We start from the raw sequence: 24,993 nt of genomic DNA, 5'->3' as shown, positions 1-24,993 counted from the left end.
CGAACACCCCCGTGCCCATGATCTTGGTGGGCTCAGCAGGTGCCCTCTGTGCCCGAGACCCCTGCGTGGCCCCACAGTGGGTATGCAGGCTCCGTCCTGGCGCATACAGCTGCACGAGGGTCCCACCCAGGCCGGCCAGGTTTTGGGGGTGCCTCGCGCCCGGGCAGGTGGGGCACTGCGCCCCGGATGGGGGCGGGCGGCGGCGACTTCCCGGCGGGTTCCTGGGGCGCTCGGGCTGGGGGTGCCGGAGCGGCCAAGGGAGGAGGCCACACACCCGCCCGCCCGCGCCGCTGGGGGCCGCCCGCGGGCCTTGCCGGCCAGAGCGCAACGTGCGCCCCGGGCCCCGCGCCGGCACTGGCTGAGCGACCGCGGCGGAGACACGAGCAGCGGCGGCGGCGGAGGGCGGGAGGAATGCGGAACCGGCGCGCAGGCTGAGGCCGCCCGGGATGGCGCAGGGACGGCGGCGGCGGGCGGCCTGCGCGGGGTCCTAGCGAGCCGGGCGGACGCTCCCGGCCCCGGCCCCGGCATCGGCATCGCGGGCGCATCGCGGCCATGGCCAAGGAGCGGCGCAGGGCGGTCCTGGAGCTGCTGCAGCGGCCGGGGAATGAGCGCTGCGCGGACTGTGGCGCCCCGGGTAGGTGCGGGCCGGGTGGGCCCTGGTGGGTGGGCATGAGGGTCCCGGGTGGGCGCGGGGGTGCCGGGGCCTGGGCGGGCGGGGGTGGCGGCGCAGAACACCGGGCCAGGTCGGCGCTCGGGTGGGGCCCGGGCCCGGCTGCACCTGCGGGGACCCAGAAGTCTCCCCGGGCCAGGCGGAGCGGGAGGCGCCTCCCCAGGGCCCCAGAGGCCCCCCGGCCGCTGCCTCCCCTCCCCTCCCCCGCCAGGCTGCGTGTCTCACGGTCACCATGGACCGCCCGCCGCGTTGCGAAAGCTCAGGCTCCGCACAGAAAGAGGAAATTGGGGCTGGCTGCAGGGAGGGAATGGACTGCCGGCCGGAGGGAGCTGCAGGGGCGTGGGGTCCGCCGGCTCGGGGGCCACCTCGGGGTGACGTCATGCCCCAACCCCTCCCGCCTGCACTGGGTTGGGGGTCCCTGGGGGTGAGCAGCGCCCCCTCACCCGCTTCCTGCACCTGGCTGCTCTGGGGCAGGCGCCAGGACAGGTGGGACCTGGGAGAGGTGGGGCCGGACGCAGGTCCTTGTCCACCTGCCTCCGGTTTTCCTGGCCAGGCATCCCTGACTTGGTTTCCTGCGCCCCTGGTCTGTGGGATTTCAAGGCACTGGAGTCCAAAGGCGGGGAGTCCCTCCCTTCCAGGCCTGGTCCTGCCATTGGCTGCAAAAGGGCCCAGCACCCAGACCAGCCCTGCCCTGCTCAGAGCTGTCAGACCCAGGCCATCTGTCCTGTGTGGAGAGGGACCTGCAGGAGCAGTCCCATCACCCCGGACACACCAGGAATCTGGGGGCCAATTGCCCGAGCCCCTCGGAGCAAACCTAAACTCACTAGCGGTGGCCAAGGTTGGGGGGCAGGCGGGGAAGACCCTGCATTTGCCCCCAGGGCCCTGGATCAGCATGCAGCCTCTGCGCACCCAGAAACAAGACCTGATTCCCTCAGCGATGGAGGGGTCTCTGGCAGTCCCAGGTCTTGGTGGCTGCTGTCTGGCCGCAGTGTGGCTGGAGAGGCCACACCAGGAGCTGGGGTGGTCAGAGGGGTCAGTCACAGGCTTTTCTGGAAAGACAGGTTGGACCCACGGCCTTTCCATGGCCTCCTGAAGCAGGATGGTGCAGGGTCTGTGTCATGGTGTGTGATGGGGCGGCCCCCTGGGCTGGCTCACCCCAGACTCTTCCCCACCGACCCCCAACCTTTATTTCCACCTGTTCAGGAATGCTTGGCCAGAGAGCCAGAGGAAAGGACCTGGCCTGGGGTTGCTGTGGCCCAGCAGGAGGGAAGCTGGGCTTGTCTCTGAACCTCTGGCCACGTAGCCTGGGAGCAGCTTCTCTGGACGTAGAGCCCCTCTCCAGCCGCCCTCTGGGCCTCCCAGCCTGGGCAGGAGGAAGAGGGGACTTCCCTGGTCTGCTGAGCCCTTCAGTGGCCCCTCTCCTAGTGGGTGCAAGTGTGCCTGGACCACGTGCTACGCTTCCAGCCTGCCCCCTCCCAGCAGTTCCCCCCCGCCATGCCCCATGCTGCCTGGCACAGGGCCGCACCTCTGCTTTTTTAGAACTGGCCCATGACCTCAGTGTCTTGCCTCCTCTGTTGGGTAGCGCCGTGGAGTGGGGATACTGTGCAGGGTTGCTCTCATTTCTCAGTCAGGGAGACCACTGCCTTGCCAACTGGAGCTGTCTTAGGGGACATGGGCCCCAAAGGTAGACCAGGCCTCCCAAGGCCGGGCCACACCGGCTACTGTGCTTATCCCCGCTCCCGAGTGCTCTGTCCAAGGGGTAGAATGGAGGTGTCAGGAGGTGGCGGGCTGCCTGGACCCCCATGACCCCATGGCATATCCTAGAGGGCTCTGTGCTGCTTTGCTGATGCGTGCTGCGCTGGGGCCTCCCATTCCTGCTGTGGCCCAGAGAGTGAAGTGGAACCTCACCGGTGTTGATAGGGGCTGGGGTGACCGACACTGTCTGCTGTCCTCAGAACAGCGTCCTGTGCACTGGCTCACGGCTGGCGCAGACCTGGACGGCAGGACATCAGACGGGTCCAGGCCTGGGGGTGCTGGGGTGGACTTGGCCAAGCCTCACCCACTGGTGGTGTGAGGGAGGCAGTCTGGGGATCTCTGCAGCCTCCGCAGAAGCTCCTTCCAAACTCTCCTATTGTTTGTGCCAATAGTGGGTTCCCCTGACCTTGAACAGGGGGCCTCCCCCAGCGGCCGCCCAGAGAGCCTCTCATCTCAGGCCTGGCAGGTAGGTGGGGGGAGGGGTGTGCTTGGATCCACTGTCCTACGAGACCTGGGTGGGGGTCTCCATCCTATGTGGGGGTTGGGGGAGGGAGGAGATGCCTCTGCATCCTGGGAGCTGCCTGCCAATTGCAACAAAGAACAGGGACTGGGTGTGCTTTGGGAGGCTAAGCCAGGAGGATCGTTTGAGGCCAGGAATTGGAAGCTGCGTGAGTTGTGATCACACTGCAGGCAAGGCCAGAATGAGACCCTGTCTCAAGAAAAGGAAAAATAGACAGATTCTCCTCTTGAGTCTCAGCCCGTCTGATGCCCTGGAAGGACTGGGGTGTCTGAGCTCTTTTTTTCTTTTTTCTTTTTATTTTTTTTAATTTTTTATTTTATTTATTTATTTTTTTTGAGACGGAGTTTCGCTCTTGTTGCCCAGGCTGGAGTGCAATGGCGCGATCTCGGCTCACCGCAACCTCCGCCTCCTGGGTTCAGGCAATTCTCCTGCCTCAGCCTCCTGAGTAGCTGGGATTACAGGCACGTGCCACCATGCCCAGCTAATTTTTTTTTGTATTTTTAGTAGAGACGGGGTTTCACCATGTTGACCAGGATGGTCTCGATCTCTTGACCTCGTGATCCACCCGCCTCGGCCTCCCAAAGTGCTGGGATTACAGGCTTGAGCCACCGCGCCCGGCCTTTTCTTTTTTATTTTAAGATAAGGTCACCTGTCACCGATGATGGAGTGCAGTGGCACAATCTTGATTCACTGCAGCCTCTGCCTCCAGAGCTCAAGCAATCCTCCCACCTCAGCCTCCTGAGTAGCTGGGACTGCAGGTCCGTGCCACCATGCTCAGCTAATTTTTTTTTTTTTTTTTTTTTTTTTTGAGACAGTGTTGCTATGTTACCCAAGCTGGAGTGCAGTGATGCAGTCTTTCCTCACTGCAACCTCCAACTCCCGGTTCAAACAATTTTCTTGCCTCAGTCTCCCAAGTAGCTGGGATTTCAGGTGTGCACCACCATACCTGGCTAATTTTTTTGTTTTTTATTTGTTTGTTTTTGAGATAGAGTTTCGTTCTTGTCACCCAGGTTGGAGTGTAGTGACGTGATCTCGGCTCACTGCAACCTGTACCTCCTGGGTTCAAGCGATCCTCTTGCTTCAGCCTCCCAAGGAGCTGGGATTACAGGTACCCACTAGAACCCCCAGCTAATTTTTATATTTTTGGTAGAGACGGGGTTTTACTGTATTGGTCAGGCTGGTCTCGAACTCCTGATCTCAGGTGATCCTCCTGCCTTGGCCTCCCAAAGTGCTAGGATTGCAGATGTGAGCCACTGCACCCGCCATAATTTTTGTGTTTTTAGTAGAGATGGGGTTTCAGCATGTTGACCAGGCTGATCTTGAACTCCTGACCTTAAGTGATCTATCCACGTCAGCCTCCGAAAGTGTTGAGATTCCAGTTGTGAGCCACCGTACTCAACCTAATTTTTGTATTTTTTTGGGACAGAGACGGTTTTGCCATGTTTGTCAGGCTGGTCTCAAACTCCTGGCCTCAAGCAGTCCTCCTGCCTCAGCCTCCTAAAGTGCTGGGATTACAGGCATGACCCACCTTGCCTGGCCTGTATATGGGCTCTTTAAGTGGGTTGGAGAGCAGGTATTGTCTGGTACTTCCTAGGAAGCCCTGTGGCCTGGACCATCCCGTGCAGGCTCTGGTGGCTCAGGTGCTGCTCCCTCATTCCACACCTGAGCCCCCAGCCAGATCCAGGCTCCAGGGTGGCCCTGGCCCCAGGGATAACTGGGCACAAGTTACCCTGGGGGCCAGTCCTCCAGGCTCAGAGGAATCGGAGCCCATGATTACAAGGCAAACAGGGTGGACTTATAGCTCAAGCTTCTCATTCAACCCAGGAAGGCTTCAGGGCAGAGGTGATGTTTCAGAAATTGCTGGTAGCAAATCCCTTGGTGGGGAGGAGTTTCAGGAATTTGGCCTGGCATGGGTGAGGGTGAGAAGAAGACTGCTGAGTAGAGCCTGGGCAGACTTCCTTCCCTCCCCAGGGCTGCAGCCCAGCTAGGTTGGATATTTTTTTTAAATTTAAATAATAATTTCACTTCTCATCATTTTAAGTGCACAGTTCAGGGTCATTGAGCACGTTCACCTCACCAAGCCACCGCCAGTGTCTCCAGAACCACCTTATCTTCCCAAACTGAAGCTCTGTCTCCTTTCAACATCGGCTCCAGATCTCCTCTCCCCAGTCTGAGGCATCCACCCTTCTACTTTCTTTCTTTTTTGAGATGGAATCTCCTGTCGCCCAGGCTGGCATGCAGTGGCACAATCTCAGCGCACTGCAACCTCCGCCTCCCGGGTTCAGGCCATTCTCCTGCCTCAGCCTCTCAAGTAGCTGGGATTACAGGCATGTTTCACCATGCCCGGCTAATTTTTGTATTTTTCTTTTTCTTTTTTTTTTTAGTATTTTTAGTAGAGACCGGGCTTCACCATTTGACCAGGCTGATCTAGAACTCCTGACTTCAGGTAATCCTCCCGCCTCAACCTCCCAAAGGGCTGGGATGACAGTCATGAATCACCGTGCCCAGCCTCTACTTTCTGTCTCTATGAATCTGATGACTCCAGGGACCTCGTAGGAGTGACATCGTACAGTATTTATCCTTTTGTGACTGGCCAAATTCGCTCAGCCTAACGTCCCCAGGTTCACAGATGCTGAACTCCTGACCTCAAGTGCTCCACCTGCCTCGGCCTCCCAAAGTGCTGGGATTCCAGGTGTGAGTCACTGTGCCCGGCCTAATTTTTGTATTTGGTTGGTAGAGACAGGGTTTTCCATGTTTGCTTCAGGTTGTTTGGGTCTGTACCTGTGGGGTCCAGCCCTCCAGGGTTCTGTGAGCCCCTCCCAGCTGGTGCAGAGATGAAAAATTGTAGAAATAAAAGACACATGGACACAGAGATAGAGAAAAGAGAGCTTGGGCCCAGGGGTCCGCTGCTACCCAGATCGAGGAGACCAGCAGTGGCCCCGAATGCCGGGACAGACGCTGTCACCTTTATTGAGTTGCAAATCTGGGGGCAGGGTAGGTAGGGCATGGCCTTGGTGGTTGGTGACTGGGGGCAGGGTAGATAGGGTGTGGCAGTGATAGGATCAAGTACATCACATGTCATTCAGGTAGGGTCTTAGGAATTTCTGGCACCCGAAGCGAGGTAAGGAGCATAATGCATCAGCACCTTTTCCATACTTATCAAGAAAGAACTAAAACATTAAGATTGATGCTACTATTACTGATTATCTTTTCTGAGAAAAAAGTAACCAGGTGCAGAAGCAGAACATGAGAGTGGATATGGAATGTGACTGCGGAAACACAGCATTGCATAGAGACAGTTAAGGCCCCAGATGTCTGTGGGTCTGCCTGACAGCCGTCAGGCCTTACCACAAGAGCCTGGAGAAGCGGAGTTTTCTCCAAACTTCCCCAGGAAGGAGATGTCTCGGCCATTTTGGACATCTCCTCCCCTAGCTGGCTAAACGGCGGGCGCTTTCACAGCGCTGGCGATGCCGCACAGCCAGGGCGCCCTCCAGCAGCCCTTATGCGGGTGTGACAGGGCTCAGAGCATCTTGTCTTGGAGTCATTCATTTCACAGTGTCACCCCAGGTTCACACTTCCGACCTGAGAGGCATTAAAGAATTAAGATCACCTATGAATAACTAAGAGCACATATGAATAACTAATAACCACTATGGTCATATTTCTAGTTACTTTCTTCTTAATTAATTAATTAATTATTTTTTGAGACCGAGTTTCGCTCTTGTTACCCAAGCTGGAGTGCAATGGCGCGATCTCGGCTCACCGCAACCTCCGCCTCCTGGGTTCAGGCAATTCTCCTGCCTCAGCCTCCTGAGTAGCTGGGATTACAGGCACGCGCCACCATGCCCAGCTAATTTTTTGTATTTTTAGTAGAGACGGGGTTTCACCATGTTGACCAGGATGGTCTCGATCTCGACCTTGTGATCCACCTGCCTCGGCCTCCCAAAGTGCTGGGATTACAGGCGTGAGCCACTGCGCCCAGACTTCTTCGTTATTTACATGGAAATGGGCTGAGGTCTTTCGCTCCTGCCTGGTGCTTATGGGATCTCCCCACTGCATGTACCCAGGGCTGGAGTTGCTGCGTCCCATGGTGATTCTGCGCTGAGCTGGTTGAGGTTAACTGCTAAAGACGGTTTTCCCTACCTGGTTTTGCATGCAAGCCGCAGGCCAGCAGGTCCCACGTGCCCGCCCGCCTGCCTGCCTGCCCTGCGGCCGGGCGTGGAGGGCTGGTGCAGGCCACCAGCTGGCACTCAGGGCTGGAAGGAGTTGGAGACCTTTCCCTCAGCCCTGCACTTGGTGCCCAGGCCCTGGCCAGGCTCCCCAAATTCCAGCCTAAACCGGGTCCCCTCCCCAGATGGACCCAAGCTGTGGTACGGGCAAGGGCTACCCCTTTGCAGACTCCTTGAGCCACTGGGCTGGCCGTGACTGCAGCCAGCTTCCCTGACGCACAGGCGCAGCGAGTTGGACCTCAGCTCCAGACGCATCTCAGGTTAGGCTTGGGGCTTCCCCCACCCCCATGCCCCGTGCTCCTAGACTGTTGCTGTTCGGGACTCAGAGGCCTTTGCCAAACCTTGCTCTGTGGCAGCACCTGGCAGGCAGCTACATCCTGGCATCTTCTCCCCTGTCACCCGTCAGGGGGCCGCATGGCCCCATTTAGCAAATGAAAGAATGAGGAAATGGGAAGGAACTTGGCGGGGTCCAAGGTGGCCAAGGGGGCACGTGGCCGTGTGGCCAGGAGGTGTGTTCTTATGTGCCTGGGAGAGGCAGAAAAGGCCCATGAGGGCTGAGCTCCAGCGTTGCCCTCCCCTGAGCTCTGGTGGGCAAGGTGCCTTCCCCGGCTCCGTGCACCCTTACTGAGTGCCTTGCCCTGTATGGTCACCGGGGCTCAGGGAGACCGGACCACACCAGGCCTTTGCTCTCAGCATCTGCGTTCCTTGGAGGGGAGACAAGGACAGATGGTGACAGCACTTGGGGACAGGGAGGGCTGAGGGCAGAGTAAGAATTGTGAGTGAGGATGATGGTGGGGGGGCGTCTGCTCTGTGAGTGGTTGACAAGGATGCCTTTCAGCTGAGACCTGGGTGGTGAAAAAGGGTGGGGCGTGCAAACCTCTGGAGGAAGGACATTCCGGGACCGGCTGAGTCTAAAGGCTCTGGGTCCAGGCCTGGCCTGTTTGAGGAACAGGAAGAAGGCTCGGAAGGCAGCAGAAGGCTCTGGAAATAGCAGGGAAGAGGCCCACGCTGGGCAAGGGCTGCCTTGGTATGCTGGCGAGTCGGCTTCAGAAGGCCTGCTGGGGACTCTGCTCTGTGTTCTGAGCTCTCCCGTGCTGCAGAGGTAGAGGCTTCTGGGAAGGCAGGTAGGAGAAGGACAGGGGTGGGTGTTGGCCCTGGCACTCCCAGTGGCCAGACCTGGCAAACGAGATGGCAGAGGAACAGCCAGGGCAGTCAGGGGAGACCCCAAAGAACTTAGAATCTCGGGCCGGGCACAGTGGCTCACACCTGTAATCCCAGCACTTTGGGAGGCCAAGGCAGGCGTATCACTTGAGGCCAGGAGTTTGAGACCAGCCTGGCCAGCACAGTAAAACCCCGTCTCTAATAAAAATGCAAAAATGAGCCGGGCGTGATGGTGTGCGCCTGTAATCCCAGCTACCCGGGAGGTTGAGCAGGGGAATTGCTGGAACGTGGCAGGTGGAGGTTACAGTGCGTGGAGATTGTGCCATTGCACTCCAGCCTGGGTGACAGAGCGAGACTCCGTCTTAAGAAAAAAAAGGATGTAGAATCGTGGATGCTACGTGAACGTGTTTTCAGGAAGGAGGACTGGGCGCCTGCGGGCTGGGTGCTGGGTGAGGGAGTATCAAACTGACCCCAAGTCACTGTCCAGGTGCTGGTGGTGACGGCTTGGCCAGGGGGTGATAGGCCAGAGTGGGTAGCGACACCTGGAGATGCATTCATTGGGAGAGTTTCCACTGAGACCGGGGTAGAATCCTGTGGTGGGAGCTGGGCCTGGCTTACAGGGGAAGGCCACGGAAGCGACCATGTCCAGTTGCTCTTTTTCCTCATGGAGGATGAGGCCAAGCCACAGGCAGCGGGGAAGGCAGCTGAACCTTGGCCACCATGGAGCGCCTTCTGCAGGGCGTGTTCCGTTCACAGGCTGGTCTCCAACTCCTGACCTCAGGTGATCCTCCTGCCTCAGCTTCCCAAAGGGCTAGGATGACAGTCGTGAGCCACCGTGCCTGGCCTCTACTGTCTGTCTCTATGAATCTGATGATTCCAGGGACCTCATACGAGTGAAACCATGCCATATTTATCCTTTTGTGACTGGCTGATTTCATTCAGCCTAACGTCCCCAGGTTCGCAGATGCTGAACTCTGACCTCAAGTGATCCACCCGAGTTGGCCTCCCAAAGTGTCCCAGCCTATGACGCACCAGAGGACCCGGGGCCAGTGGGCCCAGCGCGGGAGTGGGGAGGTGTGTGGGACGCTGCACAGTGACTGTGGCCGGGTGGCAGTGGCTCCGTCTAGGGTGGGGAAGTCAGTGTGGGGAGGGTCAAAGCCTGGATCGTCTTCAATTATTTGCTGGTGAGCAGGATGTTGGGGTGTGGTGGACAGAGAAGAAATGAGAACGCCCAGGACTTCAGCCAGCACCTCACTTGCTGAGATGGGGGACGTGGGAGGAGCCGCCAGGAAGATGAGCCTGCGATGTGAGGCTCTGTGAGAAGCCTCGGTGGCCCCCTAAGGGCGGAGGATAGAAGAGGCCCAAGGTAGAGACGGGTTGTCAGTGTGTCAATGTCTCTCATTCCTTTTTAAAAAAATCAAGGTCAGAAGGCCGGGTGCAGTGGCTCATGCTGCTAATCCCAGCACTTTTGGAGGCTGAGGTGGGCCAATCACCTGAGGTCAGGAGTTTGAGACCAGCCTGGCCAGCATGATGCAACACTGTCTCTACTAAAAACACAAAATTAGTAGGGTGTGATGGCACATGCCTGTAATCCCAGCTACTCGGGAGGCTGAGGCACGAGAATTGCTTGACCCCGGGAGGTGGAGGTTGTGGTGAGCTGAGATAGCACCATTGCACTCCAGCCTGGGCAACAAGAGCGAAACTCCATCTCAAAAAAAAAAAAAAAAAAAAAAAATCAAGGTCAGGCACAGTGGTTCACACCTGTGATCCCAGCACTTTGGGAGGCTGAGGTGGGAGGATCACTTGAGCTCAGGAATTCAAGACCAGCCGGGCCAACATGGCAAGACCCCTATCTCTAAAAAAAAAAAAAAAAAAAATACAAGAAAATTAGCCAGATGTGGTGGTTCACACTTGTGGTCCCAGCTACTCAGGAGGCTGAGGTGGGAGGATTACCTAAGCCCAGGAGGTCAAGGCTGCAGTGAACTATGATCACGCCACTGCACTCCAGCCCGAGTGACAGAGTGAAACTCTATCTCAAAAAATGAAACGATCAAACCCCAAATCAAGGTGGAATTCATATGAAAAAGTTAACCTTTTATAAAATTTTTTTCATAAGGATGGAGTCTCGGGTTCTCACTATGTTGCCCAGTCTGGTCTACAACTCCTGGGCTGCACCTCAGCTTCTCAAGGTGCTGCGATTGCAGGCGGGAGCCACCCCGCCCGGCCTCGAGTTAATCATTTCAAAATGAAAATGCAGAGGCATTTAGAACATTCACCATGCTGTTCCACCACCACCTCTATCGAGTTCCAAAAATAGGGTTTTACAGCCAAGAGACCAGATGGGCTGCAGAGGAGGCGGCCCTGCGTGAGGGCCCCAAAGAGGGGTGCGGGCTGGGGCCCCGGGGAGTGGGCTCTGGGTCAGGGCGGGTCCAGGACTGGGGGTGGGGCCTTCACCCTTCCCTAGCGGGGCTGGAGCAGCAGGAGGGAGAGAGGGCAGGGGGCAAAGGGCAGGGGGTGGGGCAGAGCCGGAGGGGGTCCTGGGAGGATTCTGAAATGTGGACTGTGTCGGGTGCTGTTGGGAGGGAACCAGGACAGGGGCCCGTGGATCTGGGTCCTGGGAGGCCCCATCCTCTCAGTGGAATGGGACCAGGGCCGCCCCTGAGTGTGAGGGGGCTGGGCAGAAGAGTGAGCTGCCAGCCCACCCAGGAGCCCCAGCGGTCACTGCCTCGCCCGGATCCCGGCAGGGGACGTGGGTAACTGGGAGACAACGTGTGGAAAACATGAAGGTGGGTTTGGGGAGGGGCCTAGGTTTTGGTGTGGGGCTGTGTGCCTGGGGGACGGTCGTGTGCGCCCCACCTCATGTAGATGTGAAGGGCAGTGGGCACCGGAGCCCCTCCCCCAAGGGTGCCCTCCCACCTTGGCTGCCCCTTGTGTGCCTGGCCAGAGCCAGCGGCGGACCCAGCCTCTATCGCACCGGGATCTTCTGCTGTGCGTCATCCTTGGGAGGGCAAAGGTCTCTGGAGCCAGCGCCCCGTGGACAGGCTTGGCTGCTGCCCTTCCCCCCACCCACGCCCCAGCCTGGGCCTTGGCTTGGGGGACACACCTGCCCCACTTGGCTCAACCCAAGGATGTGGCTTACCTGCCCAGGTGCCCCAGACCAGCTCCGGAAATGGTGAGTGGCTGAGTCACCTTGGGCAGCCTGAGAGCAGGCAGGGCAGAGTGGGGCTGGGAGGAGGGAGGGAAAGGGCCTGGCGGCTGTGGGCAGAGTCTCAGAGAAGGAGGCAGCTCCTGGAGACGGTGCTGGCAGCCTGGATGTTTGTGGGGGCTGGAGCCTCGGGCCTGTCCCCTCCTCACCTCCCCACCTGGCCCTTGGGACCCCCCATCTCCACCACCACATCAGCTGTGCTGTGGCCACCCTTGGGCCCAGTGTGCACCGGCTGGCCTTGTGGCCTGTTCTGGGAAGAACACAGGCCGTGGATGCTGACTCCAGGCAATTTGGGAGAAAATTCCACAGGCCTGGGAGCCCAGAGTGGTCCTGGGCAGGGCGTGTCCTACAGCCTTTTGCCCTGAGTGGAGGGCAGCCAGAGTGGAGCCCAGGCTTAGGGAGAGGCCCTCCTGCCTGGGCCTGTTACATCAGGCCAGCTCCCCTTCTACCCTGGAGGGTCCCTGGGGGTGGGCGGCTCCTGTGTGCCTATGCATGCCCTGCCCCTTTTCCGATTTGAAAAGGGCTTCGGGTATTTGTAGATGCAGGCAGGCCTGGTCATGCCCAGCAGCCTGAGAAGGAGGCCTGCCCAGCCCAACCTCAGCCACTTGCAAGATGGCAGGGTCAGCCCGTCCCTTCTGCTTTGGGAACCAACCAACCTTTGTCCTTGCTGGAAGTTGGGGAGCTCTAGCTCCCCCCGCCACACACACACACACACACACACACACACACACACACACACACACGAACACGAACCCACCCTGCAGAGCCTTGGCACAGTCAAACTGGGAGGCTGCCTTCTGTTTCAGTGCCTTCAAGGGCTTGGGGGAGGTCACTCTCCCAGAGCCCCAGGCCTTAAAACGTTGCCCAGAGTCACGCCGCTGGGCTCTTCCCTCCCAGGGTCTGAATCTTTCTTCAAAACAGGGTCTTGGGTGGGGAGGGTGGGGATGGTTAATGAATACAAAAAATAGAATAAGATCTAGTATTTGATAGCCCAGCAGGGTGATGATGTCAACAATTAGTTGTACATTTAAAAATGCCTAACAGTATAATTGGATTGTTTGTAACACAAATAGATGATACATGCTAGAGGTCGTGGGTGCCCTGTTTGCCCTGATGCGATTATTTCACTTGGCATACCTGTAGCAAAATGTCTCATGGACCCCATAAATATATACATCTACTATATACCCACACAAATTAAAGATTAAATATTGCTGAAAATAGGCCGAGGTTGTAGTGAGCCGAGATCGTGCCATTGCACTCCAGCCTGGCCAAGAGTGGAACAACGTCTTAAAAAAAAAAAAATTGTTAAAAATAGGCCAGGCGCGGTGGCTCACCCCTGTAATCCCAGCACTCTGGGAGGCTGAGGCGGACAGATCTGAGACCAGCCTGGCCAACGTGGTGAAATCCGTCTCTACTAAAAATACAAAAATTAGCTGGGCGTGTTGGGCAGCTGTAATCTCAGCTACTTGGGAGGCTGAGGCAGGAGAATCGCTTGAACCTGGGAGGCAGAGGTTGCAGTGAGCCTAGATCATGCCACTGCACTCCAGCCTGGGCGACAGAGCAAGACCCTGTCTCAAAAAAAAAAAAAAAAATGTTAAAAATAAAGCAAAATACCAGCCAGTATAGGCCTAAAAAAGAAAAAAAAGAAAAAATAATAAAAATAAACAAAATAGGGCCTTGCTTAGGCGAAGTGGCTCATGCCTGTAATCCCAGCACTTTGGGAGGCTGAGATGGAAGGATTGCTTGAGCCCAGGAGTTAGAGACCAGCCTGGGCAATATAGCAATACCTTGTTTCTACAAAAAAATTTTAAAAATTAGCTGAGTGAGGTGGCATATACCTGTAGTCCCAGCTACTCAGGAGCCTGAGGTGGGAGGATCACTTGAGCCCAGGAGGTTGAGGCTGCAGTGATTGCCCCACTGCACTCAAGCCTGGGCAACAGAGCAAGACCCTGTCTCAATTAAAAAAAAAAGAAAAATAATTCTGATGAGGCCAATTTCTCTTTCTCTCCCTCTTCCCCCTCCTTTCTCACTCAGTGGATTCTGCCTTTGGTGTTGTATCCAAAATAAGTCTTTGCCTAACCCAAAGTTACAAAGACTTTTCTCCTGTTTTCTTTTAGAAGTTTTATAGTTTTAGGTTTTACCTTTAGCACCATGATGCATTTTGGGTTAATTTTTGGAGAGGGTGAGAGGTATGGGTTGTTTGCTGTGTTGTGCATGATACCTGATTGTTCCAGCACTGTTGATAGGAAAGATTGTTCGCTCTTTCCTGAACTGGCTTTATATCTTTGCCAATAATTAGTTGTCTGCATATGTGTGGGTTTATTTCTAGATTCCCAATTCCGTTCCATTGATCTGTTCATCTGTTTTTGTGCCAATACCACCACCCTGTCTTGATAACTGTAATTTTATAATGAGTTCTGAAAACAAGTAGTGTTAGTTCTCCCTCCTTGTCTTTTTCTCTAAGTTGTTTTGGCTATTCTAGGTTCTTTGCATTTACATATGAATTTTAGAATTAGCTTGTTCATTTTTAAAATCCTATTGAAATTCTGAATGGTATTCTGCATTGACTCTATAATTTGGAGAGAATTTATGTGTTATTAACGTTGAGTCTTCAAAGCCATGAAAATGTTATCTCTTTCCAAATCTACAGGTCTTCTCTAATTTCTCTGAGCAATATTTTGTACTTTTCAGTGTCCTATGTTTCATATCTAGTGTCATGTTTATCCCTCTTTCATACATTTTGTGCTATTATAAATGGTATTTTAAAATGTTCAATTTCTGACTGCTTGTGGCTGGTATATAGAAATACAATTGATTTTTGTATATTTATCTTGTATCCTGCAACCTTGCTAAACTTGTTATCATAGTTTTTTTAACTAAAAGTCTGTTGTATTTTCTACATAGATGATCATGTTGTCTGTTAATGAAGATAATTTTAGCTCTTTCTTTCCAATCTAGATGCTTCTTATTTCTTTATTGCCTCATTGCACTGACTAGACTCTCTAGCTCAGTGTTGACTAGGAGTGGTTAGAATAGACATTCTTGTCTTGTTGTTGATCTTGGGGGAAAGCAGTCAGTGTTTCTCCCTTGAGTATGACATTTGCTGTACATGTTTCATAGATGCTGTATATGAAGTTGGGGAATTTCCCCTGTATTCTTAGTTTTCTGGGAGTTTTATCAGGATGTTACATTTTGTCAACGTTTTTTGCAGCTATTGAAATGACTGTATATTTTTTCTTTTTTAATCAGTAAATATGGTGAATGACATTAATTGATGGTAAACGACATTGATTGATGGTCAAATGTTAAACCAACCTTGCATTACTGTTATAAACCCCTGTCGATCATGGTGTATAACTCTTTTTATATATTGTCGGATGTGCTCTTTTATGTATTATTGGATGTATTGTCGGCTATACATCTTTTCATGGACCTACGTTTTGATATCCCTTGGGTAAATTCCTAGGAGTAGAGTGGCTGTGTCACATGGGAGAAATATCTTTAACTATGTAGAAAAGTGCCAAGCTGTTTTCAGAGTGGGTTAGACTAATTTGTACTTCTGCCAGCAGTGGATGAGAGTTCCAGTGCTCTGTATCCTCATCAACACTTGGTAGCATCCATCTTTTAAATTTTAGTCATCCTAGTAAGGGTGGAACACCACAAAACCTTTTTAAAAATGGTACAGATGTCCTGCCCTTCCAGTGACAACCTTATGTTGCCTCTGTCCCCAACATACTTGATTTAACTGGCTCTCGTCTTTTGATTCTTATGTAAAATGTCTCCATATTTTTGTGTGTGTGTACGAGACAGGGTCTATGACACCCAGGCTGGAGCATAGTGGCTCAGTCTCAGCTCACTGCAGCCTCCACCTCCTGGGCCCAAGCCATCCTCCCACCTCAGCCTCCTGAGTATCTGGGACTACAGGCATAAGCCACCATGCCTGGCCACTTTTTTTTTTTTTTGTAGGGGCGGGGTTTCACCATGTTGCCTAGGCTGGTCTCAAACTCCCGGGTTCGAGTGATCCTCCTGCCTTGACCTGCCAATGTGCTGGGATTATAGGTGTGAGCCCCTGTGCCTGGCTGGTGTCTCTGTTTCTTCATGTGAAACTCCCTGAGCCATCCTCAGGTATAGGCTGTTTATATTGTGTTTGTGGGTATGGACGCATGCATGTATATCCTCACAAACAAATACCTGGAGGATGTGACAGGTTTGCATCAGCCTCCAATTTTACACCAGGGGAGCCTTGTGCCAGTTGCAAGAGGTCAGGACAGGTTGTAACCACTCCCTAGTGTCACTGGTATCTGGTTTGTTAAAGATAGGCAGTATTAGTAATGGCTGTAAGCTCTCAGTCCTACTTACAAGCACTTCTTGGGCTCATTCATCTGTGTCACACCCATTTTTCCCTCTAAGCAGAGGTTGGCAAACTTTTTCTTTTTTCGAGAGAAAGTCTCACTCTGTCACCCAGGCTGGAGTGCAGTGGCATAATCTCGGCTCACTGCAATCTCTGTCTCCTGGCTTCAAACAATTCTCCTGCGTCAGCCTCCAGAGTAGCTGGGATTACAGATACCCCCTACCACGCCCAGCTAATTTTTGTATTTTTGGTAGAGACAGGGTTTCTCCATGTTGGTCAGGCTGGTCTTGAACTCCTGACCTTGTGATCCACCCACCTCCATCTCCCAAAGTGCCGGGATAACAGATGTGAGCCACCATGCCCAGCCAGCAAACTTTTTCTTAAAAAGATGGATAGTAGGGTCAGGCGCAGTGGCTCAGATCTGTAATTTAGCACTTTGGGAGGCCAAGGCAGGGGGATGACCTGAGATCGGAAGTTTGAGACCATCCTGATCAACATGGAGAAACCCCGTCTCTACTAAAAATACAAAATTAGCTGGGCGTGGTGGTGCATGCCTGTAATCCCAGCTACTTGGGAGGCTGAGGCAGGAGAATTGCTTGAACCCAGGAGGCGGAGGTTGCGGTGAGCTGAGGTCAAGACGTTGCACTCTAGCCTGGGTGACAGAGCGAAAGTCCATCTCAGAAAAAAAAAAATGTAAAAGTAAATATTTTAGGGTCATAGAGTCTCCATCATAGCTACTCAACAACTCAACCACTGCTCACAAAAGCAGCTGCAGACAATCTATAAACAAACGAGCATGGCTGTGTTCCAGTGAAACCTTATTTACAACAACAGGCAGCCGGCCACACCCATCGAGTGCCGCTCCCACTTCGGGATCTGTGAACAGGCCTCCTTCCAGGCCAGGAGAGGGACAGCCCATCTGGAGCACCTGAGTGAGGATGGAGGTGGGCACAGGCATTCTGGCCCTGGGCTGGCGGGAGCTGTGGGTGGCCTTTGCTCGGCCACCCTCAGGACTTCCAGACAGGCAGATAAAGGCCATGAGACAGGAAGCCTGGGTCCGTGGTCCACACTGCCAGAGCAGAACCCAGCAACACTGCTGTGAAGCGAGAAGGGAGATCCCCACAGCACCTCGACCGGCGATGTTCCCAGCTGGGCTCATGCTGCCCGTACCACTCTAAGTGGCTTGTGCTGTTCCATCTCACAGATGAGGACTGAAGTCCGGGACTGGCCTCCCTGCTGGGCGCTCTGTGCATAGCCATGCACTAAGCACTTGTGGGCAGCTATCATGAAGGCTTTGGGAGAAGACGGGGTCTGGGGGAGGAGCCAGGACTTTCTCTTCTGGGGCTCCAGTGCAGTTCTTCCCCACCTGTTCTCTGGAGGCTTGTGTAACTAAATACTTTGCTGGCCAGACACAGCGCCACACCTCTGTAATCCCAACACTTTGGGAGGCCAAGACAGGAGGATTGCTTGAGCCCAGGAGTTCAAGCCCAGCCTGGGCAACACAGAGAAACTTCGTCTCTACCAAAAGTTTTTAAAATTAGCTGGGTATGTTGGTGCATGCCTGTAGTCCCAGCTACTTGGGAGGCTGAGGCAGGAGGATTGCTTGAACCCAGGAGTTGGAGGCTGCAACTCCAACAGTTGAAGGCTGTGATTGCACCACTAAACTCCACCTTGGGCAACAGAGCAAGACCCTATCTCAAAAAAAAAAAAAAAAAAAAAAAAAATCCACAAACCCAAAAGCAGAGAACGGCTGATCCTGTAACTTGGTTCTTTCTCCCAGAAGCTGCTCTAAGCACAGGCAACACTCCTGGTGCCGGTGACGGGTCACATGGCAAATGTTTGCCGACTGACTGAGGGGTGAGGAGACAGCCTGTGGTCTCTCTTGGACACAGTGGCTCTGTTGCAGCAGGGCTGTTGGTGGCTCCTTCATTCACAACTCCCGTGGAGACCTGCTCTGTACTGAGCTCCGTGTCAGATCTGGGGATGCTGGGTCTAATCAGGGAGCCCGATTAATGAAGTCCGTCTCTCCATTAACAGCTGTGACAGGCAACCCCCAAATCCCAGGGGCCCCGCGTGTTGGTTCTGATGTCCAACATGATCTCCAGCGGGGCTGGCTTGGGCGCCTTCTCCTCCTGGCAGTGACTCAGGGCCCAGGCTCGGCCCCACTGGGCCTCCACCTCTCTGCACTGGAGTCCCCTCACCAGCCAAGGGTGGGCCCCAAGCAGCATGGGGAGGGGGGCTATCCTCAGCCAGGCTAGAGGGCGGGGTCCTCTCCACTCATGGTTCCCCAGACAGGCTTCCTTCTGCAGCGGCACCTGCCTGTCGGGAAGTGCCTCGATTACCATCAGCCTCACCCAGAAGAGCCTCCACTTAAAAATAAAAGCATTTCAGAGATGACGCATCTCCCCCATAGAGACTGTTCTCTCTAGGGCTCCCTTCAGCCATCCTGCCCCTTGACTTAGTTATTGTGATGGGTCTTTTGCAGAAGGAAGAAAACAGGAGAGTCACACTGTAGCCCAGCTGGACCTTCCCTATGGCTCACTTTGCCATTTTCAGAATGAGATATATCTCACGTGCAGAAGCAGACTGCGCTCTGGCACCCAACCCCGCATGGTGGCTCATGCCTATAATCCCAGCACTTTGGGAGGCCGAGGCAGCCAGCCTGGCCAACGTAGTGAAACCCCATCTCTACTAAAAATACAAAAATTAGCCATGCGTGGTGGTGTGTGCCTCACTACTCAGGAGGCTGAGGCAGGAGAATCACTTGAATCCAAGAGGCAGAGGTCGCAGTGAGCCGAGATTGTGCCGTTGCACTCCAGCCTGGGTGACAGAGACTCTGTCTCAAAAAAAAAAAAAAAAGATTCTGCTGCCTCAGCCTCCCAAAGCACTGGGATTACAGGCATGAGCCACAATGCCCAGCTTTGTTGAACCTTTGTTTTTGTGTGTGTGTGAGACAGAGTCTCACTCTGTTGCCCAGGCTGGAGTGCAATGGCATGATCTCAGCTCACTGCAACCTCTGCCTCCCGGGTTGAAGCGATTCTCCTGCCTCGGCCTCCTGAGTAGCTGGGATTACAGACATGCACAACCGTTGTCTGGCTAATTTTTGTATTTTTAGTAGAGATGGGGTTTCACCACGTTGGTCAGATTGAACTGGAACTCCTGACCTCATGATCTGTCCGCCTCGGCCTCCCAAAGCACTGGGATTACAGGTGTGAGCCACAGTGCCCAGCTTTATCAACCCTTTTAAAGCAAACTAGACATGGAGATGTGGAATCCCTAGACAGGCCGCATCTGTGGCAGGGTGAAGCCACAGGGCCTTTGTCACACCTGCTAAGTTAGTGCTGGCCAAGTGCTGCCACCAATGCACCATGCATCTTGAGTGCTTCTGTGGCTACGGGCGGGGGGACCCGCACCGCATCGGATGGAGGCCTCCCCTGCACTCAGATCCTATCTGAGTTTTCCCATCTTGGCTCTGTCATCCAGGAGGATTCAGGCCCACAGACATCTCCCAGGGCAGCAGACACCGGGAAAGCACGTGGGCCACGTCCTCATGAGCACCGGGTGCCCTCCAGCCCGGGGGAATGGGCTCTTGTTGGGCCAGCCTCTGCCGGAGGTTCCAGGCACCCCGCGCAGAGCCCATGCAGATCCGCTTCCTCAAATGTCACGGGGTGTTTTGGGAGAGCTCTGCCTGCAACCGGGCAGGGGCGGGGCTCAGGTGATGATGGGGTTAGGTGTCTGCAAGGAGCCAGCTGTACCCGGGGGTCTCCTCTAAAGCCTCCCACGGCATGCCGGGGGCTCCTGACCCTGACCGCAGGCTCCGCCCACCCTCCCTCCGGGGTCCCTGGGCTGAGCCTGCGTGAACGCCCGGCTTTTCCTTGCAGATCCTGACTGGGCCTCCTACACCCTGGGAGTGTTCATCTGCCTGAGCTGCTCGGGAATCCACCGGAACATCCCCCAGGTCAGCAAGGTCAAGTCCGTCCGCCTGGATGCCTGGGATGAGGCCCAAGTGGAGGTACGGTGGGAGCGGGGGAGGGAGGAAGGGAGGCCCCCCCACGAAGTCTTGCACCACACTCTGGGTGGCCCCAGCTCTGGCCTTTTGAGCCACAGGTGCCCGGCAGTCTGGCTCTGGCTCCCTGGGGCCTTGAGCTGCTCTGAGGGGCCCGGCTGGCTGGCCCCGAGGCTGCGGAGGCCAGGGCAGCTGCAGGACCCGGACCCCAACCCCTCTCCCACGGCTCCTCCTGCGTGCTGCTCCTCCCACCCCGTGCTGGGTCCACCCCTCTGTGGGCAGCTCCAGGTGTGTGTGATGGACCTGGGAGTGAAGGCAGCAGGTGATTCCCATGCCCTGGAGCTCCTGAACGCTCCCCTCAAATCCCCACACCTGGACAGAGTGAGACCCTGTCTCTAAAAAAAAAACAGAGCCCGCGGTGGCTCACGCCTGTAATCCCAGCACTTTGGGAGGCCGAGGCAGGTGGATCATGAGGTCAAGAGATCGAGGCCATTCTGGTCAACATGGTGAAACCCCGTCTCTACTAAAAATACAAAAAAATCAGCTGGGCATGGTGGCGCGTGCCTGTAATCCCAGCTACTCAGGAGGCTGAGGCAGGAGAATTGCCTGAACCCAGGAGGCGGAGGTTGCGGTGAGCTGAGATCGCGCCATTGCACTCCAGCCTGGGTAACAAGAGCAAAACTCCGTCTCAGAAAAAAAAAAAAAAAGAAAAAACAGAATGCATCTCCCCAGACCCATTCGGCCCCACCCTGACCCCGAGTCGCATTTCCCGGTAGTCCCCGTGTATACCCCAGCCTGCTGCCGCTTACGGCTGGATGACCAGTCCCCTGGGCGGCCTCTCAGGTGACACAGCCACCGCCCACCTCTCAGCCATGCATCTGATAAAGTTTCACGATGGCCAGGCAGGGACACTGGCCACAGAGGCCTCTTGGGGCCCTAGAGACGCCCCTCTGGGGAGGGAGATGGTGTGAGTGACCAGGAACCTGGTGGTGCAGGGGGAGCCATGTAGGCTGGGGGTGGCAGGAAGGGCTCCACAGGGAGACTCCGAGGGAACTGGAGAAGGAATGAGGCACCGGTGGGTGTGGATGGGCTGCAGCTGGGATGGAGTGTGGGGCCTGAAGACCCAGGTGGAAGGCTTGCTCCAGCGCTGCTCATGGGGCTTTGGGTCTCAGAGCCACAGATCTGCCTGGCTGCTGGTGCACGGGACAGAGCGGCCGCATGGAGGTGAGAGTGGTGGTCTGGGGGCTGCTGTGGGGACGGGTGGGTCATAGAGGCTGCTGGCCACCTGTGCACGTCCTCCCAGCTCTTCAACACCACTGACCCCTGCTCTCCAGGACCACTGACCCCGGGCCCCCTCTCCAACGCCACTGACCCCGGCCCCCCTCTCCAACACCACTGACCCCGGGCCCCCTCTCCAACGCCACTGACCCCGGGCCCCCTCTCCAGCACCTCTGCCCTCCAGCCTGAGAGACACAGCAAGATCCAAGGATGGCAGAGTCCCTGACCCACCCATGGCGACCCCAAATCAGCTTCTACATTTAACACTGTGATCCCCCACACCTTGAGTTGAGGGGGTTCCTGTGAATCTCCTCAGGACCCCGACCCACCTTGGGCTCACCCTCTTCGACCCCTTTCACTGATACGGAGGGAACGCTTGGGTTGTGATACCTGTCCCTTCGCCAGGCTGTGAGTTTGTCTGAGCCTCTGTTTCCTTCCGTAAACGGTCCGGGTGACTCCTGGACCATCCCCCTCCCTGGACAATGGAGGACCAATGGCCAATGTCAGATGACGGGGCAGGTGTCCCATCTCCAGGTACCTCTGCCCTCATTCCTGGAGGAAACAGCGTGGGTCCCTGGAGGGCTTATGGGGGCGTAGAGTCCTTGGGCTCAGGGAACACCTGCCCATTGTCCCTATAATTCCAGGACAAGCGGGGCAAGGGCCCAGGGGTGGGGCGTTCACTGTTGTTGGGAAAATCCCTAAATGCCATCAGTGGGAGAGGGTAGGGGCCACCTGGGTGCCGTCCAGATCTGTGGGGTAAAGCCGGGAGAGGAAGGCTGGGGATGGCCCACCATGTGTTATTAGGAAACCCCTTGGCTGGGTGAGGTGGCTCACACCTGTAATCCCAGCACGGTGAAACCCCATCTCTACTAAAAATACAAAAATTAGCCAGGTGTCGTGGCGGGCATCTGTAATCCTAGCTACTCGGGATGCTGAGGCAGGAGAATTGCTTGAACCCAGGACATGGAGGTTGCAGTGAGCCGAGATTGTGCCATTGCACTCCAGCCATTACAGCAAAGCAAGGCTCTGTTTCGAAGAAAAAAAAAAAAATCCCTGATTTCTGCCGCAGAGATCCAGTGTGATGGGGCCTGCGGGGGAGCACCAAGCTGGAGCCACAAGAAGATTCCATCCCCATTCTGTTGGCTGCACGTTCACTTGTGTGATGAAAAACAAAGATTAATCTCGGACAGGCCTGGGGGCTTGGCTTCTGAGAGCAGCTGCACCCCAGCCCCGGGCACAGCTGGGTCTCAGCCTGGCTTCTTGCTGGGGAGTCTGTGGGGCGGGGGCTGCACTGGGCCTCCTGTGGCCCCCTGCACTCTGGCTCCTTGCCCCTTCCTGGTGGTCAGCCGGGGTGTCCAGGGGCTAAGCCTGCTCCCACCCCGCAGGGAGAAACAGGCCCAAGGTGGCTGTCACGGAGAACTGGGCCGAGGTTGTGGGGCCAGGAACCAGGGATTCTCCTCTTCTTTCCTTTTCTTGACATTTTATAGTTTTGGGTTTTTTTTCCCAATTCTTTCATAAAACTTTTAAAACAACGGATCCATTGAGATGCAGTTCACAGCCATACCATTCACCACGTAAAGTGCACAGTTGAAGGGTTTTTAGTAAATTCACAGAGTTGTGCAACCATCACCACAGCCAATTTTAGAACGTTTTCATCACCCCAAAAAGAAACTCCGTGCTTTTTGGCTCTCACCCGCTGCCCAGCCAGCAATCCACTTTCTCTCTGTATAGACTTGCCAGTTCTGGACCTTTAAAAATGAGATCGCTCAGTGCCAGGTCCCGAGGTCCGTCCACGCTGCAGCCCACGGGAGAGCTTTGTTCCTTTCAAGGCTGATAACACTTCCTTGTGTGGATGGAACACGTTTTTTTTGTTTGTTTTTCTGTGGTTTTTTTTTTTTTTTGAGACGGTGTTTCGCTCTTGTTACCCAGGCTGGAGTGCAGTGGCACGATCTCGGCTCACCGCAACCTCCACCTCCTGGGTTCAAGCAATTCTTCTGCCTCAGCCTCCCGAGTAGCTGGGATTACAGGCACGCGCCACCATGCCCAGCTAATTTTTGTATTTTTAGTAGAGACGGGGTTTCACCATGTTGACCAGGATGGTCTCGATCTCTTGACCTCATGATCCACCCGCCTCGGCCTCCCAAAGTGCTGGGATTACAGGCTTGAGCCACCGCACTCAGCCAAGTTTTGTTTTTTCATTCACCCTCTGATGGACACATGGGTCGTCTCTACCTTATTTAATGTATTTTGACTATTTAGTGACACATTCAGCAGGTTTTCAAGGGCAGTTGCAGAAGGAAGCAGTCTCCTTCCCTGTCTCCCACCTCTGAGTGCCACTCCTACCTTTGCCAGGCAGCCAGGGGTCCGTGTGGTCCTCCCTTCCTCCCTCCCTCCTTATCTTCCCTTCCTCCTTCCTTTCTTCCCTTCTTCCCTCCCTCCCTCCTTTCCTTCCTTCCTTTCTCTTTTTTTTTTTTTTTTTTTTTTTTTAAGACGGAGTTTCGCTCTTGTTACCCAGGCTGGAGTGCAATGGCGTGATCTCGGCTCACTGCAACCTCCGCCTCCTGGGTTCAGGCAATTCTTCTGCCTCAGCCTCCCGAGTAGCTGGGATGACAGGCACGCACCACCATGCCCAGCTAATTTTTTGTATTTTTAGTAGAGACGGGGTTTCACCATGTTGACCATGGTTGGTCTCGATCTCTCGACCTCGTGATCCACCCGCCTCGGCCTCCCAAAGTGCTGGGATTACAGGCTTGAGCCACCGCGCCCGGCCTTTCCTTTCTCTTTTTTTTTCTTTTCTTGTTTTTGAGACAGGGTCTCACTCTGTCACCCAGGCTGGAGTGCAGTGGCGCAATCTCGGCTCACTGCAACCTCTACCTCTCATGTTCAAGTGATTCTCCTGCTTCAGCCTCTTGAGTAGCTGGGATCACAGGTGCCTGCCACCATGCCCGTGGGGTTTTGCTATGTTGACCAGGCTGGTCTTGAACTCTTGGCCTCAGATCATCTGCCCGCCTTGGCCTTCCAGAGTGCTGGGATTTTATATATGTGAGCCACCGTGCCAGGCCTGGCTAATTGAAAAAAATTTGTAGTGATGGGGTGTTGCTGTGTTGGTCAGGCTGGTCTTGAACTCCTGGGCGCAAATGAACTTCCCAAAACGCTGTGATGACAGGCATGTGCCACGGTGCCTGGCCTAGTGAGTGCTTCTAAGAGACATTCTTTGCCTGTTGGGTGCTCGCGGAGCTCCTCACCGTCCTGAGTGAACCACGACCTGCTTGCCGCGAACCCTTAGGCTGGACAAGTCAGTTCCTGCCGTGGCTGCCGGGCCAGCGAGCAGCCTCACGGGTGCCTGACTTTGCACATCTGGAAGTGTATTGGTGGCCTAAATTCCTAGAAGTGAAAGTGGAAGTTGAAAAGTTACGTGGCTTGGTATTTCTGGAGAGATGTTTGTCAAACTCCCCACTGTAACTGCTCACATGCCCCACACGCCACGGGGTTGTTTGCCTCCACCTCCTCCTTTGCTACCCTGATGGGTGAGAGGTTCTCAGGATCTCTTGCCTTCTTTTATTTTATTTTATTTTATTTTATTTTTGAGATACAGTCTTGCCCTGTTGTCCAGGCTGGAGTGCAGTGGCACAATCTCGGCTCACTGCAACCTCCGCTTCCGGGGTTCAAGCAATTCTCTGGCCTCAGCCTCCCAAGCAGCTGGGATTACAGGCACCCACCACCATGCCCAGCTAATTTTTGTAATATTAGTAGAGATGGGATTTTACCATATTGGCCAGGCTGGTCTTGAACTCCTGGCCTCAGATGATCTGCCT

General features: G+C 55.0%; 1 protein-coding gene across 4 annotated transcripts in view; it reads left to right on the top strand.

Moving 5' to 3' along the window:
* The first annotated feature begins 289 nt into the window (after positions 1-289).
* ADAP1 (ArfGAP with dual PH domains 1) overlaps positions 290-24,993 on the top strand; it is a 55,521-nt gene continuing 30,817 nt past the window's right edge. The window contains exons 1-2 of one of the 4 annotated variants that reach the window (XM_039470203.2): positions 290-634; positions 19,776-19,906. In XM_039470203.2, coding sequence (XP_039326137.1) covers positions 553-634; positions 19,776-19,906 — 213 coding nt within the window. In that variant the 5' untranslated portion in view covers positions 290-552. Of the gene's footprint in view, positions 635-5,339; positions 5,392-11,025; positions 11,122-11,261; positions 11,508-19,775; positions 19,907-24,993 lie in introns of those variants that run through there. The other 3 variants (XM_074406654.1, XM_074406648.1, XM_074406641.1) reach the window with 3 other exon arrangements.

Source organism: Saimiri boliviensis, chromosome 1, assembly GCF_048565385.1.
Source record: "Saimiri boliviensis isolate mSaiBol1 chromosome 1, mSaiBol1.pri, whole genome shotgun sequence".
NCBI classification, from domain to species: Eukaryota; Metazoa; Chordata; class Mammalia; order Primates; family Cebidae; genus Saimiri; species Saimiri boliviensis.
Note: the sequence above shows the minus strand (reverse complement) of the source record. Positions and strands in the feature narration are given on the sequence as shown.